This window comes from Trichoplusia ni, chromosome 7 (assembly GCF_003590095.1).
Source record: "Trichoplusia ni isolate ovarian cell line Hi5 chromosome 7, tn1, whole genome shotgun sequence".
Taxonomy (NCBI): Eukaryota; Metazoa; Arthropoda; class Insecta; order Lepidoptera; family Noctuidae; genus Trichoplusia; species Trichoplusia ni.
Genome location: NC_039484.1, coordinates 15,342,247 through 15,357,675, shown reverse-complemented (window position 1 = coordinate 15,357,675; position 15,429 = coordinate 15,342,247). Strand labels below are relative to the sequence as shown.

Here is a 15,429-nt window from a genome sequence, read left to right as displayed (position 1 = left end):
CTGCGTGGAGTTTTAATTATTAGGTGCACGCTGTTTATAAATCACTTAATTTATATAATTTAGGGCCACTGGAAGCAGGTCTCTAACAATTTTTCAAAAGAACTTAGAGGTTCTCAGATTCAAGTCTTTTATTGTATTTTAGTGTTAATAAGGGACCTGTTAAATCGCCCGCCGTATACTAGGATAGTAATATTTGAGGTTAATATATTATGCGGCTAGGTATGTCGCCTCCACGCAGGACTTGCATTTCAGAATTTTCTTTTCACGGTGTGTCAGAGCCCGCGTGGACAGACCGGTGGGCAAGCATTCTGTGTTACATGGTACCGAGTTTTCCAAATCTTAATTAAAAGCGAGTTTAGAATGTAACTCGAACCGCAGCATGCGTGGCCTCTCGTGTGTCTTCACGAGCCCTAATGATGTGAAATATTATTTTTTCATAAAATATGACTTTATAGCCGGATTAAATAAATCAGTTTCTGATAATCTTGTGTATTAATTACTAAACATTTCCAATGTATAATTCCTTTTAACGTAAAAATAAAACGATAGAATGTCACATAATAAGTATGTAGTTTCTTGTAAACAACCATTTACATATTTTACTGTAAAAACATACAATACTGTTAAAATCGGGTATAATATCTACTATAAAAGTATAATTATAATAAAAAAGAAATTAATTAAAAACAATTAGCGAGCACTATTATAATCATTTTATCATAATATAAGTTACAATGGTAGGAAAGTTAGATTTTGTGTTTTCATGTAGTAATAAGATTTACATGTATTAGAAGATAGGTTTGCATTTGGTCATATTGGATTGTAGCTGTACATATATATGACTACAGTTCTATTTAGAAATATAAATATGTATGTCCACTCATGTAATGAATGACTCCCGGATCTTCATCTGATTGTGGATGCTGCTTGCATTGCTGTATATAAGTACTATACATTAAATGCTGTTTAATCCGTGATTTGTGTTAGAAGAGCTGTGCCACGAATGATCCAATAGCTTTGATTTCGATGCGATGGTAATAAAACGGGTAGTACAAAGTTAGTGCTGTGTCCAGTAGTAGACAAAACTCCTGCTCTTTCGGACGTCTTGTACAATGGTGCTTCATATCGAGGGTCAGGTTTAGGCAGTTGCTGAACTGGCTTGAACCAGACCACCGGCAGAGGGGGATTCATTTGACCTGTCAATCCGAATAGTTTTGTAATCACATCGGTATTTATAATCTGATCTCTGTAGATAACTATTAAAGGGATAGATGCTAAGCAATAAAATATAGGATAAAGAAACAGCAAATGCAAACCAAAATATATGTTAGTTCATAGATAAGTAGCCTTTTAGCATTTTAATTCATTTAAGTTAGAAGCAGTAAATTATAATAGCAAATATTGTAAAAATATATACGTATGCTAAAGAAACTATTTTTAGGAGAATAAGGAAATATAATTGTTATGAAACTGATTGATTAATTTCACTCGTATGCATATTTCAATATTGCTTTCATTCGATTTGCATTGCACTTTGTAATTTGTATTGTCACTTCATAAATGTTTCTTGTAAATGTGTAATTAACAATGACTAACCAGGCAATGCGTCCACAAGCATGGTTTCTCTCACATCCCAACGGCCAGCGTCAATAAACAAACCATGAATGTTAACACCGTCATCAGGTTTTTCTAAGAATGCGTAAACATCTGCTGCGACAGCATCTCCCTAAAACACAGAAATAAAAACCATTGTATGTAATAAAATTGACCATATAAAATCGTAGTAGATCCTCATCTTTCACATCCCTATATGTCTATTAAGTTAATTAAGTTTCTTTTGGAAACAGTGCCCAAACTGTGAATCACGGACTAAACCAATTTAGAGTTTTGCTATCTTTATTCTATATTATTCACAAAGGGGAAGTAGGTAAACATTGAAAATTTATTTCATGCTATCATTTAAAAAAAAATATCTACTAATATCCCCCTTATATCACTTTAAATGAACAAACAATATTGAAATTCCCTTTATCTCGCTCTGTAAAAGAAAAGATAGCAATTTTCTGATTTGGGTATAGTTCATGAATAAATGAATCTACCCCTTCGATGGTGTATCTTTTTGTTAATAAAAGAACGGCGGTCGATCGTGCGTACCTAAATAAGGATAAATTGTGTGAAACATTAGAGATTATTTTGGTACCAATTAAATATTATACTTAGTAAATTTGAGACAAACCTTTTTTTTCTTATTTTGCTTGTATACATCGTCCTGTGATAGAAATATTGGCAAAGGCATGAAGTCGAACATAAGTGCATCAATGGGTACACGGTACCGGCGAGCGTAGGACTGAAGCGACCCGGTGAGCAAGCCTTGCGGGAAGAAGAGCCCTGACACCCAACTACTCGGCTGCGCTCCCTCCACCAGCCATTTCTATAATTAAAGGAATTTGAGGTACATCTTTTATAGGGCCCCCAAGCCAGCTACGTTATCTTCAATAAAATAATTTCAACATTTTCAACCATACTACCATATATTATTGTTGAAAAACATGACATGCCTGTAATGCTGATCACTACTGAAGATTGCCTTTCACTCACCAATGAATCACAAATCTAATCTAGCAATTTTAGTGATATCAGCAAAAATAAAAAGGAAGGAATAGTGAGTAACAGTGCAGTGATGTGTAATAAGGCTAATACTAATTTATACCTCAATAAAATCAATACGCAGCGTGAGGTCATGTATCCAACTACCAAGAGACTTTAAAGAGTTATATCCTTTTCTGTGCCACATATGAGGAACTCTGTTGTTCATGAATGCCGTAAACACTTCTTCGAAAGCTTCTGACATCACAACTATACCCTGAAATTAAAATCCTCAATTACCGGACCAACACTCCCAAGATTTTAATCAATTTGCAATTTGTAAAGGTACTAAGTCTTTATAAATTGCCTGGTTGTATCATCGAAAGAACCAGATAGATATTCGATAGTTCCGTAGTAAAACTAATTTAATAATCCCTACGACCTGTTCAAAAAGGCAAAGAAAAGATGTTGAAGAGATTATTGCTGGCTTACTTTAATAGCCTTTTGAAGTTCATTAAGTGAAAAATGAATTAATCCCAGTAGAGTATTAAACCTATCTGTTTCATGAATTAATACAGTGGTCAACGAATGAAGCTGTCCCATGTCATCCGGTATCATTAGTTCTGGGTTGATCAGAGATTTGTCGATTTTATGGGATATCTTGGAACGTGTCTGGTCACACACGCGCCAAACAATTTGGTCAGGTGTTTCGCCTTCACCACCGCCGCTAGTGCGTGGCTGCACGTCGACTATTGTTTGAATCAAGGTTGTTGTTTCTTTATTCTGAAAATTACGGACAGGTTATTAGAGTCAGCAAAAAGTTTTATGTTTATCAATAAAATCCATATGCCCGAATGTTACCTCAAATGCTATATTAGCGTTCTCGTGCATACCGAACACCTCCGGGTTTTCAACGCCCGGTAGAGAGTCTACATAGTCCCGATATTCTTCTAATTTGTCTGATCTGGGACAGTAATAGGTGCCTGATTCCGAGTAAGCATATCCATCCTCGAGGGTGGGCGGCGAGAAGAACAACTTCAATATTGTTGTGAGACATCTTTGATCCCACATGTCTGTCACTCTACCTCCGTACGTGATTAGACCTGTTCAAATGAAATAAAAAACTTATACCTAGGTAGGTAATTATTGTATCATTATCCTCCATGGTAAGTATTGTGATTTTGAATGATTGAATAGATCTTAAGGCTAAGGTTGATTACAATATCTTACTTGTAATATATTCTAAAGCGTCCCAAGGTATAAATCCTTCTTCACAAAACATCTGTAGATTCATCATAGCGCATTCTCGGTCGCTGTTGTTAAATTCATAAGTTATGTTCCATCCTAGAGGGCCGAACTTTTTACGTTCTTGAATTATGGCATGAAACATACAAATGCCAAATAACATTGTGCGCCAATCTTGACCCAAAACTAAAATAAAATTTCAAAACATATAAGTCATGAGCGCTATACAGCAAGTCTGCTCAAATCAAGTTCAAAGTAAAAAGTTTCAGCTACTAAAAGTAGGCAATGGGATCTAATAACCTACCATGATTTTCAAAGAAATCTAAATCCATTTCAATAAGAGCCCTTTTGACATTTGCTTTTAAACCTTTTGGTGGTTCATTTGTAACCTTTACTGAATTCTGTAAAACTGACACAGGAAATTTGGGAGTAGGCATTGAACTGAGATACAGTCTGAAATCTGGATTTGGCATGCCCGATTCGCTACTTAGGTTGGCGACTATTAATTCCAAGCTTAACATCCACGAGGCGGCTAAGTGACAATTCTAAAAGAAGGAACAATCGCATGTTTAATACAAATGCGTACAATAGAAAGAATTAAACTATTCGAAATGAATTGGTCATAAGTACTTGAAGGAAGACCCAGTCGCCTTTTGGCTTTGCAGACATGATCATCTTTTCAGCTACAGGCCCTTGTCCTTGGCCTAATGAGATCGAATGCACGCGGTCACGCATACCCATATCGGTAGCAAACCTTTGGAAGGCTCCGAAGGGATCCGAGCCTGTGCTTAAAACGAACACCAGTGGGATGGCTGCTGCAGTGTCCGCATATCTAAGTAAAAACAAAATATAAGTAAAATTCAGAACAATGGTCAAAGAGTTTGTAGTAAATATTTTATTTTATATTTTTTGATTTTATTATTTAGGATTTAATAGAAACCTAGGACTTGCAGAAAACAATAGTCAAAATATATACTCTGGACACATAATGCCCATTAACATATGGACTGGTCATGTATGTATATGACCAGACCTTGTAATCGAAGATAAGAGGAGTGATTAAGTTTGAGCAGAGTCACGTGGTAATACTAGTTAAGGATGATTTTTGGACATGTGTAACATGATCGATTCAGCCGTTTTTAAGAACGGCTTAAAACGGATAAACTTTTCTGTAAAAATCGTTCGTTCCGAAACATTTGTTTGCGACCTACTATTAAGTGGTGACATGTTAATGATAGTTCACACCTATTAATTTTAGAATATTATTCTATGGGGTTTAATGAAGCTATTGCCACTGTTTGTAAGATATTCGTAATCGATAAATTCGTGACCCTTCGTCTAATCTATGGTCTGGATACGTCAAAGTCATTTGTCACATCAAAACTAGCTTCTGTCAAACAGACGTCAATTGTCAATACGAGTCACATCATAAAGTCACTCACTGGCTGATCAGATCACTGTATCGGGCTTTGTCGCAGCGATCAGACATTGGTCGGTTCAAACGTCTCCGACGGTGTTGATAGTTACTTTAGTGAATGTTATTTAAAATTATCAAAGTTTTGTGTTTTGAAATATCTTAGTTACGTGAAATTGTTGACCATGGCGAAGGCTTTGGATCCAGATGTTACAACAACCACGTGCAGATTGAATAATGGCATAAACATGCCATCAGTGGGATGTAAGTATCGAGAATACAGAGACAAATTATTACTGACTAGTTTTTTGTTATGATGCATTAAGCGAATTATTAATTAGCTACACGAAAGTAATACATAGTAAATGAGGGTAGATAGTTCAACTAAACAATGCTAATGGGAATCATAACATGATTTAAAATTGGTGTTTAAATTTCTGTAATTTTATATCTGGTCTGTTTATTGAAATGGATGGTCATTTAAATTTTAAAACAGTAATAAGTTATTTATTCTACTTTCTTTCGTTACCTACATTAATAGCATTCGCATATTTGCCTATAAATTGTACAATGCGCGCGAATTTGATAAAAATAAAGCTTGCGCATTGCGTATTATGTATTTTGCTTGTTGTCTATTGTGAAACAGTTTGAAGTTAGGTTCCTCTTGTTTTAGTGGGCACCTACCGTGTTCGATCACCCGAGGTGATAATGAAAATGGTTGATGAAGCTCTCTCTGCCGGGTATCGCCTGTTTGGTATGATAGTTTTATTATTTATTAGTTAAATATGGTACCAATGTGTTTTTACTAAGTGTTATTTATTTACAGATACGGCAGCTGTGTACCATAATGAAGGACACTTGCAGAAGGCTTTTACAACTCTTTTACCAAAACATGGATTGGATCGTGATGACATATTCATAACCACTAAACTTTGTAAGTGGTTAACATTATTGACCTATTTTTACTACCTTTACTCAGGCCAAAAAGGAAGGACATTCAAGAGACTAAAACATTTTTTTTTACAGCCCCCGCCGATCATGGAGGTCCAGATGCTGTCAAAAAAGCTTACAATCAATCACTGCACAATTTAGGCATTGATTATGCTGATTTGTATCTAATACACTTCCCAAAAGCACCAAAACATACAAATGATGATAAGAGAAATACTGATCTTCGCCACCTGACCTGGTCTGGTCTTGTGGAACTCTATGACAATGGTCTTGTCAACTCCATTGGGGTATCAAACTTTACAGTTGATCACTTAACCCAGCTCATGAAAGCCAACCATCGTGTCATTCCTACTGTTAACCAGGTACTTATATTTTATTTTTATGATTTTAGGTTTTATTTATTCAAGAAATTTATCTAATTGAGTTTGATTTTCTAAGGTGGAGTGGCATCCGTTTTACTATCAAACGGAACTTCTTGAGTTTTGCAAAAAGAACGATATTGTTTTGCAAGCGTATTGTTCTCTTGGAGGTACATCCATGAACAGTGATGAATTATTGAAACACCCGTGTGTAACAAAAATTGCACGTAAACTGGAAGTATCTAATGCTCAAGTCCTGTTGGGATGGGCACTGCAGCAGGACATTGCTATTATACCAAAGTCTACCACACCAGAGCATATCCGCCAGAACATCGCTCTGAATTTCACCATACCCAGCGAAGATATGCTCATCCTGAATGACCTGGGATCCCAAAAGATCAAGTACGCGTGGGATCCGTCTGGTGTTGTCTAACCTCGTGCCTCACGCACCAAGCGAAAATCCGGAAAAAAGTAGTCGGTGCTCAAAAACTATTTTTTCTACTAATATATCATTTCAGTAGTGTTAATAAAAGATGATTAGTGACGAGGTGTAATAAAAAAAAAACTGCTGATTGATTTGTTCTTTCAGCCCAATTGATAAATGTTCTCTAAGAAACTGGTGACTGTGGTAGTGTTTGAATTCAGTGATTCTTTAGGAAAGCACTTTGGTACTTGTTACAAATGATTACATTTAATGAAAACAAAATTTATTGGCAAGAAACTAAATTTGATTAGAGTCATAACATTTGCATTATAAAATGCATTATGAGTCTTGTTAACATTCCAGAGTTTATGATATTATATTTCAGTGAATCCTACAATGTTTCATGTTAGTAGTTGTATTATTAAGATCTTGAAGAATGGAATTTATTTAATGATATTTTTAGTGTATGGTCAGAGTTACAAGTTCGTGTACATATCTAAGGCAGTGAAGGAATAGAAGCTATAAGTCCAATACTAACAATGTCCTTTATATTGCTTCAAGTAATAGTATTAATATTCGTCATATCTGGCTGTGGGCGGTCCAGTAAATCGCGCGCTAAACTACATCTCATAGAGAATGGTAACGTGTTCGCTTCTGCTGTTGATAATTAATCCTACAGAATATTGTCGATAATATCGATTACAGCATTTTTGGAAAGGTTTACTGATAACAAAATTTAAAATTAATAAATCGACATAGGAATATATTTACTCTTTTTCACTAGACGCATTTCTAGTGGTTGCTACAAATATTATTTGGCAAGTTTTCTAGAAGCACCTGCAGTCAGATAAAACACAGAGTTATAGTTTTGATGTCTATTATTCAAGCTGTAGATTAAAAAGAGATAATAATAATTGTTACGTTATACAAAATAAGAGTTTACGAAGTAATATAATAAAAAAATATGTATACATTTTAATAGATTTACTGTTAAAGGATGGGATGACAGCTTGAAACGTTAACACATGGTTGAAGTTTAGTAGAGGAATCTTGATGACATATAAATTAATGTACATACTAGGAGGGAGGACCACAATCGAGCTTAAGAGAAATGTGCGGGGATTATTAGGTATGTATCTCAAGCACTGGACTGATTCGTAAAATTGTTTTCAGCTGTCGGTTGCGATATTTTCACGGTAGAGTTGTATGTAAAAACATAAGGCACAAATTGTTGCGTTAGCGAAGGTCTTTAAAAGCAAACGATGAAGCATGGCGTTGTGTTTTCTTTATATAGTTAAGTAATTGTATTATTAATGTTATTCATGTTAAATATGTGTGTGTAGCGCATCCAGGAGTGGTTTAGAAAGAGACAGGAAGCTTGACACTTGTCCTATGGGTAGATATTACAGTAAAGCCTACTTTCCTTACTTTTAAAACATGTTTATCTCCAACCTGGATCCGCCGCCACTGGTGTTATTTAATATAATAATAATTTCTGTAGATTTAAATGGCATTGATTAAATCGCTTCGTCAAATTAGCTAATATATGAAAAGAAAATATACTCAAAATAATAAATGTTATATTTATCTACCTGTAGGCTACGAAATTACTTTCTTTTGTAATGTATATAACGATATTTTTCGTCCACTATTTGATATGAATTTATCCAGCAAGTCCTTCTATATTGAGATGATTGTGATAAATTACCGTAACTTGTTTAAAACATGGCGGTAGTATCGAAATTATGTATTTACAAAGTCCTAAATGTATCTATGGTTTACCAGATATATATTTATCTTAAATCGTGTTATTATATAGATGGATAAATAAATGTGTATCTAAATGTAATAAAGTATTTAAAAATATGTAGAGGCTTTTTTTTGCGTTTTTGTAGCTGGACCCTGACCTACTTTACGAGAATAATGTGACATGTTACATATCAGGTATTCGGTTATTCAGTACGTGAACAGGAGTACAGACATGCTAGTCATGCTAGTTCTCGTTGTAGCATGATCTATGAGGATCCGTAAAGCTGGTCACGGTCCACCTTTCTCATGAGGTCAATAACAACAGAAGGTATCAGGGTATACATACAGCGTGTTCAGTTGCACGGTAGGACTCTCTATAAATACGGATCCAAGGCTGGTGCTGACGTACTGCGCAATGGCGAATACTAATTTTTCCTCCCTCAAAGTCTTGATCAGCATTAATTTTTCGAATGGGGTTAACCTCTCATTCCAGTTAACTTTCGGTGGATTTAGATTTCGTTTGTCAACGTGTATTATCTGTAAATATTTATTAAGGGATAATATTCCATAGTTTTGTACATGCAAAGTTACGTGGAATTCAGCTAAATCCTATTTTATTTTCTCTGACTCTTGAACGATGTATATTCTATTATAAAAATGGGGTAAGATGGTTCTTATATTGCAGTTTCTTTAGATAGACCTTTTAAAATAGCAGTAAAAAAGGGAGAATGTATAAGTACCTACATAATATAGGTACTCGTACAATGCTTGTATGTATATGCATTAGCCAAAATAATGAAATCGAAGAATTTATTGAAAGATATAAAAAGAACTTGGTAATGGGTCACAGACATAGAATTTCTTAATACACTTTCTTTAATAACTAAAGCAAAGTGATTACCTAATATCAAATTGCGTAATTCATTTTAACTTGTTTTCCGGGCTGCTGAAGATTTCTGCAATGAATGAAACTCAAGTCGAGGGCACGGCGTGGGGATACCCACCGACTGCCACCGACTTAAAACACACCGCGCTCCTCCTACAGCTCTAGCCAGAATCACGGGATCGCTTACGCATGCTCTGCGCGACTGGCTGGCTCTAGTCCTTTGGACTCTTCCCAAAGGATAGGTGTAAAAAGCCACCCCTCACTCCTAAATTAGAACGGGTGCGCAGAACCACGCGCCCGTCTCCTTCATAGCCTGCTAGCTGATTGAGTGACAGGGTGCCTTCCCCGCCACGTGCAGGCCCGACCATACGATGGCCATGTCCTCTTCTTCCATACCTTACTTATAAGAAATACTTTTTGCGGCCATTTCGTCTTTTACAGGATTGGTTAATTGTTAGACCAAAAACAATACCGCTTACCAGTTCGAAAGTTCCTATCGAGACGGGGATTCTTTTCAAGCAGTCTTCTGCTAGCCCATGGAAACGATGGTCCGTCTCATCCAAGTGACAGGTTGCTAGCCACATGTGCTCCGTCATTGCTTCTATATGGGGCTTTTTAGGCGGTATCTACAATACAGAATATACGTTAGCACGGTTAGCAGTAAAAGTCAATAAAAACAGATTCAGATTATAGAAGAACTGAACAAAATCAAATAAGTCCTTTCTCAGGCTCTAGGCTATCTGTGCACTAAATTTTATTAAAATCACTTCAGTGATTTTGGGCATGAAAGCGAGATAGACCAATAGTTTCGTATTGGTGACATTAGTATGGACTAGCTGAACCTGCGACATTGTCCGCGAGGAATTTAATAAAATTAGAAATATTTTATATCTAATAAAATTTTCGGCAATGAAAATAAAGTTTATTATTTTATTTAGGTTTTTTTTTAATAAGGAGTACCTAGCTAAATGTAATAACTAGTAACTTAGTGGGTTAGTTATTACATTAGCTACCTGCCAATGAAAGTCCCGTCCAAATCGGTCCAGCCACTTCAAAGACAATAATTTAAAAAAAAAGTTGTTTTGGTGTATATACCGTATATTCATATGCATGTTGCAAAAAGTAAGTTATTTATTAGCTTTATATTTATCATTCAAGATATCTCAATTACCTAGATGTCGGAAAAATAAAACCTGCCACTGGCTATAAATAAGTAGGTATTCAGGTCTAAGATGTACCTACTAGTCCTTTTAATATTTTAGGCATATAAATAGTTTCAGTGTTCACAGAAACATTTAGTAGTTAAATCTTTTGACTGCGAAGTTTATTAATAAATGCCAAAGCAATGTTCAGCTGGGCATCAAGTTTTCAGCTTTCAAGTTATCGCTTGGAGCGCGAATTGTTTTCTGCGAAATTATTTCTTGAGCTGCTTAAAGACTTACGCTTGCAACTTACTCAGCCAGCACTGAGATTTAAATGTCGAGATGTTAATTAAAGATGTGGACTATAGCTATTAATAAGGTTATGAAGTTAAAAGTATTTGCCATGGCTTAGACAGGAAAAAGCTCACTAAAAGTATACTGCGCAGATTGATATTATGTTTAATAAGAAATAATTAATTATTTTTGGGAATAGTTACTTTACCTTTAGCGTAAAGGCACACTAGCCAGTGTGCCTTTTTAAGTCATTCGAATGAAATTCAGTGTGAAAGTTTTTAATTGACAGACGTGAAATAGATATGTGTATTTTTTATATTAATCCCTTATTTGTTAAAAGGGGTGCAAAGGTATTATAAAAGTTCTTTGATTTTTAAAGTATGTGAACAAAATGTTATAAGTATTTGGACTTTAAGTGCCTAATGATGATAAATCTTCATAACGGTCGCGGCAAGAAGCAGTTAGCAATTAAAAAGTAAGGTATTGATCGAGGTATTTCTTTTTCACTTACCACTTTGGTACCGGCAGAGCCTCGTAGAATATAGTTCCATTCTGACGCCGATACCAGGTTAGCATTCAAGTAAACCGCCATGTTTAGAAGGAAACTGAAAACTAGCTTGTGCCTCTCAAAGAGTCCTCTCGAAACGTTTCGGTAAACCGATAGCGTGATCTCTCGTCGTAGAATTTCCAGTCTTGTTTCCAATACATCACTCTTTTCACTTTTGTCGATGACTTGGTTGAAAATCTGAAAGCATGGTTATTATTACCTGACTGCAGCGAAAAGAGGGTTTTTTTTGTAAGTAAATTGCTTTATTTCCTTGTATGCTAGATATCTTGATGTATAGTGGTTTCTTAGGTTTACGCGAATATTAGACATTGAAATGAAACTACTTTTACGGATTTTATCGCGGTTTAATTTTAGATTTTAGTTCTAGAGTTTAGTTTGATTGATTGTAGTTTTAGAGTTTAGCCATTATATTAGATTTGACCAACCACAGATCCTCGCTAAAGAATCCAAATTCCTACCTAGGATTTTTCGCGAGGCTATTGAGATTAAAAAACACCCTAATTTCAATAGAGAAGATGGCTGGAAGATATCACCTACTTGGGATCCAATAATAAATAAACTCAAGGCCAAACCCAAAAGCAGCGCTGCAAGACATCAAGACACAGTGAGCTCATACTGCGTAGGTCGGACCACAAATAATTAATTAAAATATGAAGGTAGAACGAGCAACATCTCCTGTCAAGACGAACGCCATCTCAGTCTGCCCGTGACCATGATACCTGCAAAGGTTTCGAAACGTCGGGAACTAAAATCTAAAATTAAACCGCGATAAAATCCGTAAAAGTAGTTTCATTTCAATATCTTGATGTATTTTAGCTTGAGGTGACGTTATAATCTTCTCAATTGTGCCGTTTGACGTAGTAAATTTAATAATACCTACTCTCTAAAATTGAATTTTGTAGAGTAATTGCTACGGCGATCTGTAGCAGTGTAATGAACACATGATGACCAAAATTTCAAATTGCAAAATACTTCTAACTTCGATTAAGAAAAGTATTACCAAAACGTGGGGGAAGGCGGCCTAAAGCGGACAACGTATTTTTCAGTAGAAAAGTAAAAAATCCGTTACGCTACAATTATTATAAAGCAAATTGGTAGTGACGGAATTCGTATTCACAATATTATTTATATCTCATCGACGGAATAGACTAAAGTAGATACGACAGGCAAACGAAAATATATAAAATGCACACATGACAAGACCTTCTATTTTAACAAAGACCTCCAGTTGGCCTTGCTCACCGGAATATTAGAGTTAGGAACGGCTGTTTTTATCGAACGAGATATAGATTAGATAGATTCGTTTCAGTTTTAACTTAAAAGTATCAAAGCAAAATAACCACTTTGGCTTTTTAGAAACATACATATATCAGCAGTTCATGTGTCAGGACATTTATGACATTCTCCCAGCAAAGAACGCTGGAGAAAACAAACGTCACGCTAGTACTCTTTCATGATATTAACACCACGATCGCTAAATACGTTTCAGTAATTTCTTTTATTATTATTACGCAATAATTAATTAGGTCCATGACAATCTGAATCTTAAAGTAACACTTCTTAATTTAAATGACCCGCTTTAATTTTCCAACGTGCCAATATTGACCCAAATAGTTGCTATGAAGAGGTTGCAGAAAATGAGGCTGCAGGGTATTTACGGTTACTACGGTTTTCTTTTAGATTTAGCAATTTATAAACTGGAAAGTGGGGGTAATACTAGCAGTTTGACCAAATTATTAATCACTTATTATATACACTGTAAATGAATCAAGGAAGTGGTACCTGCTACACAAAAACAATCAACTTTTAATTATTACCCGTTTTAGCCGACTCTCCCCTTGAAAATGACGAAACCTTGTAAAGTAAACTTGTAAAAGTTGGCCAACCTTTGACTATTGTTAGGTTCGGGACGTAAGAAAATTTGTTTGGCAACCGTTCTAATTATAAACAGGTTTACTAGAATGGACTTCTTGCCTGGGTGAAGTACTTCAACGAGAACTGGTACATGGGGTCGATGTCTGCCAGTTGGGCTACTGCGAAGTACAAGACCGCGCCACGCGTCGCCACAGTACGGTACTTTTCTCTTGCCGCCGATATACTTATCTCCGTTGCTTCGGTTTCCTCTAACCGTGCGTTTATAATTTCTGAAGTTTCCTGTTAACATGACATCAATGTGTTCGTTAAACAAATAATGCTTATTATAACGACGCATTGGGTTTTAAAACCACGGTTGATTAACGTAAGTTGAACTTTCGTTTTGCTAAAACTTTTTTTTCGATTGGACGTGTAAATTAAAGGGAGGCAAAGAAAATATCGTGAAAATGATCACAGGCGTTTTAAATAATAAATTTATAACTGCGGGGGATTCCACAACATTGCAATGTGCTACAATATTAAAGTAATTATGGACTCTATTGAATCACTCACTTTACTCTCGTTAAGAGTCTCGATAAGTTCCTCGTCATCCAGAATGTTCCCTGTAGACGCGTACAAAAGGCGCAGAATCTTGTCTTCAATCTCAAGTAGAGTACCTTTATCGGTGTTGATTCGAATTATGAGCTCGGTACGTTGAACTTCTAGATCTGGGCGTTCTAATCTCACGACATCCCTGACAACAGTAAATTTAGGATGAGTTTTAAGTTGTTATGTTCTTTTAACATGTGCTTAACATAACACACTACACTAGATACAGAAAATTGGACATACCTCTTGCATATTCTAATTTTAATTCCTTCTAGTCTCGATTATAAGGGTCAAATGTAAATGTGCTAATCAAAATAACTGAACTATTACTGTAAGACCTTTTCGGTATAAATAGATAAACTTCAGAATGATAACAAAAGAGTACTAACGCCAACAATTGGTCCTCAAGGCCGGACAAAGTCACGGTGAAGTTCACGAGGGTGACTTGGATACAGATTTCGGGCAGATAGTGTGGGTTGGCTAGCTTGGTCGTGAGGTAGAGTCGGAAGTTCGTGTCGTACTCTATGTCGCTGTCGCCCAAGTGGATAAGTAGTCTTCCTGCCTGAAACGTGTGTTGTAAATCAGAATCAACACGTACTACAAGATTAAGTCACTAGGTAGTAGTTCAGTAGTAGGTGCGAAGTCGCTAGCATAGCTAGTAAATTAAGAAAACGAAAAATGAGGAACGAGTGCATTTTGTAGGGTTATATTATTTTTACTTTAAATGATTACTATTTCGCTGGATTAATCGTTAAATTAAGCTTTAACCAAACTTTGATATGACGTTTCTAAAAATTATCAGACTAAATTCTTATAATAAGGAATGTGGATAAGGCAGTTTCATAGTTTGAATATGTACTGTCAATATACCTGCAAGAAGGTTTGTTTTAGGAGAACTGGAGCTAATGTAGCATCGAGCGTTTCGCCAAGGTCTTCAATAAGCATTGGCCATCCCAGACGAATACAGTTCTCAAGTATTCGTAAATATCCAGGTTCACTTAATTTTGTAATCATTAGGCCATTCTGTTTTTCCATATTTATTATCCATCTGTTGGCCTGTTTTTAAAAAGAACTTTTTTATTTTACTCATCTTAATTTCCTAATTTAAAATAAAATGGATTTCAAGTTATATTGAATGTTTGTAATACAGCATGTTCCTTACACTCTAGTTACGAGATAGGGATGAAGTTATGAAGCTTAATTGGCATCACAACTACTCAATCGAACCATGATTGCAATTAGACGTCATACGGCTCCAGATTATCATTAGGTTCCAGTTGTATGTTCCTCTAATTGCATAGTATACTAGTATGTATGATTTGTATGGTACGAGTATCATAAATATAGT

The 15,429-nt window shown here is 35.6% G+C and overlaps 2 protein-coding genes across 2 annotated transcripts in view; one reads left to right on the top strand and one right to left on the bottom strand.

Moving 5' to 3' along the window:
- Nucleotides 1-690: 690 nt before the first annotated feature.
- Nucleotides 691-15,429, bottom strand: part of LOC113495978 (dynein heavy chain 6, axonemal) — a 58,930-nt gene continuing 44,191 nt past the window's right edge. Inside the window, exons 52-67 of the mRNA XM_026875006.1 lie at nucleotides 14,952-15,137; nucleotides 14,471-14,643; nucleotides 14,046-14,226; nucleotides 13,593-13,772; nucleotides 11,562-11,795; nucleotides 10,094-10,240; nucleotides 9,075-9,265; nucleotides 4,462-4,663; nucleotides 4,136-4,376; nucleotides 3,817-4,017; nucleotides 3,448-3,689; nucleotides 3,079-3,369; nucleotides 2,711-2,863; nucleotides 2,237-2,431; nucleotides 1,597-1,726; nucleotides 691-1,196 (exon numbers count right to left, since the gene is read on the bottom strand). Of these exons, the coding sequence (XP_026730807.1) occupies nucleotides 967-1,196; nucleotides 1,597-1,726; nucleotides 2,237-2,431; nucleotides 2,711-2,863; nucleotides 3,079-3,369; nucleotides 3,448-3,689; nucleotides 3,817-4,017; nucleotides 4,136-4,376; nucleotides 4,462-4,663; nucleotides 9,075-9,265; nucleotides 10,094-10,240; nucleotides 11,562-11,795; nucleotides 13,593-13,772; nucleotides 14,046-14,226; nucleotides 14,471-14,643; nucleotides 14,952-15,137 (3,177 nt within the window). The 3' untranslated portion in view covers nucleotides 691-966. The remainder of the gene's footprint in view (nucleotides 1,197-1,596; nucleotides 1,727-2,236; nucleotides 2,432-2,710; nucleotides 2,864-3,078; nucleotides 3,370-3,447; nucleotides 3,690-3,816; nucleotides 4,018-4,135; nucleotides 4,377-4,461; nucleotides 4,664-9,074; nucleotides 9,266-10,093; nucleotides 10,241-11,561; nucleotides 11,796-13,592; nucleotides 13,773-14,045; nucleotides 14,227-14,470; nucleotides 14,644-14,951; nucleotides 15,138-15,429) is intronic.
- Nucleotides 5,245-8,527, top strand: LOC113495977 (uncharacterized oxidoreductase YtbE-like). Its single transcript, XM_026875005.1, has 5 exons — nucleotides 5,245-5,509; nucleotides 5,919-5,999; nucleotides 6,072-6,179; nucleotides 6,272-6,558; nucleotides 6,635-8,527. The coding sequence occupies exons 1-5, from the start codon at nucleotides 5,431-5,433 to the stop codon at nucleotides 6,986-6,988; spliced, it is 909 nt and encodes a 302-aa protein (XP_026730806.1). The 5' UTR covers nucleotides 5,245-5,430; the 3' UTR covers nucleotides 6,989-8,527.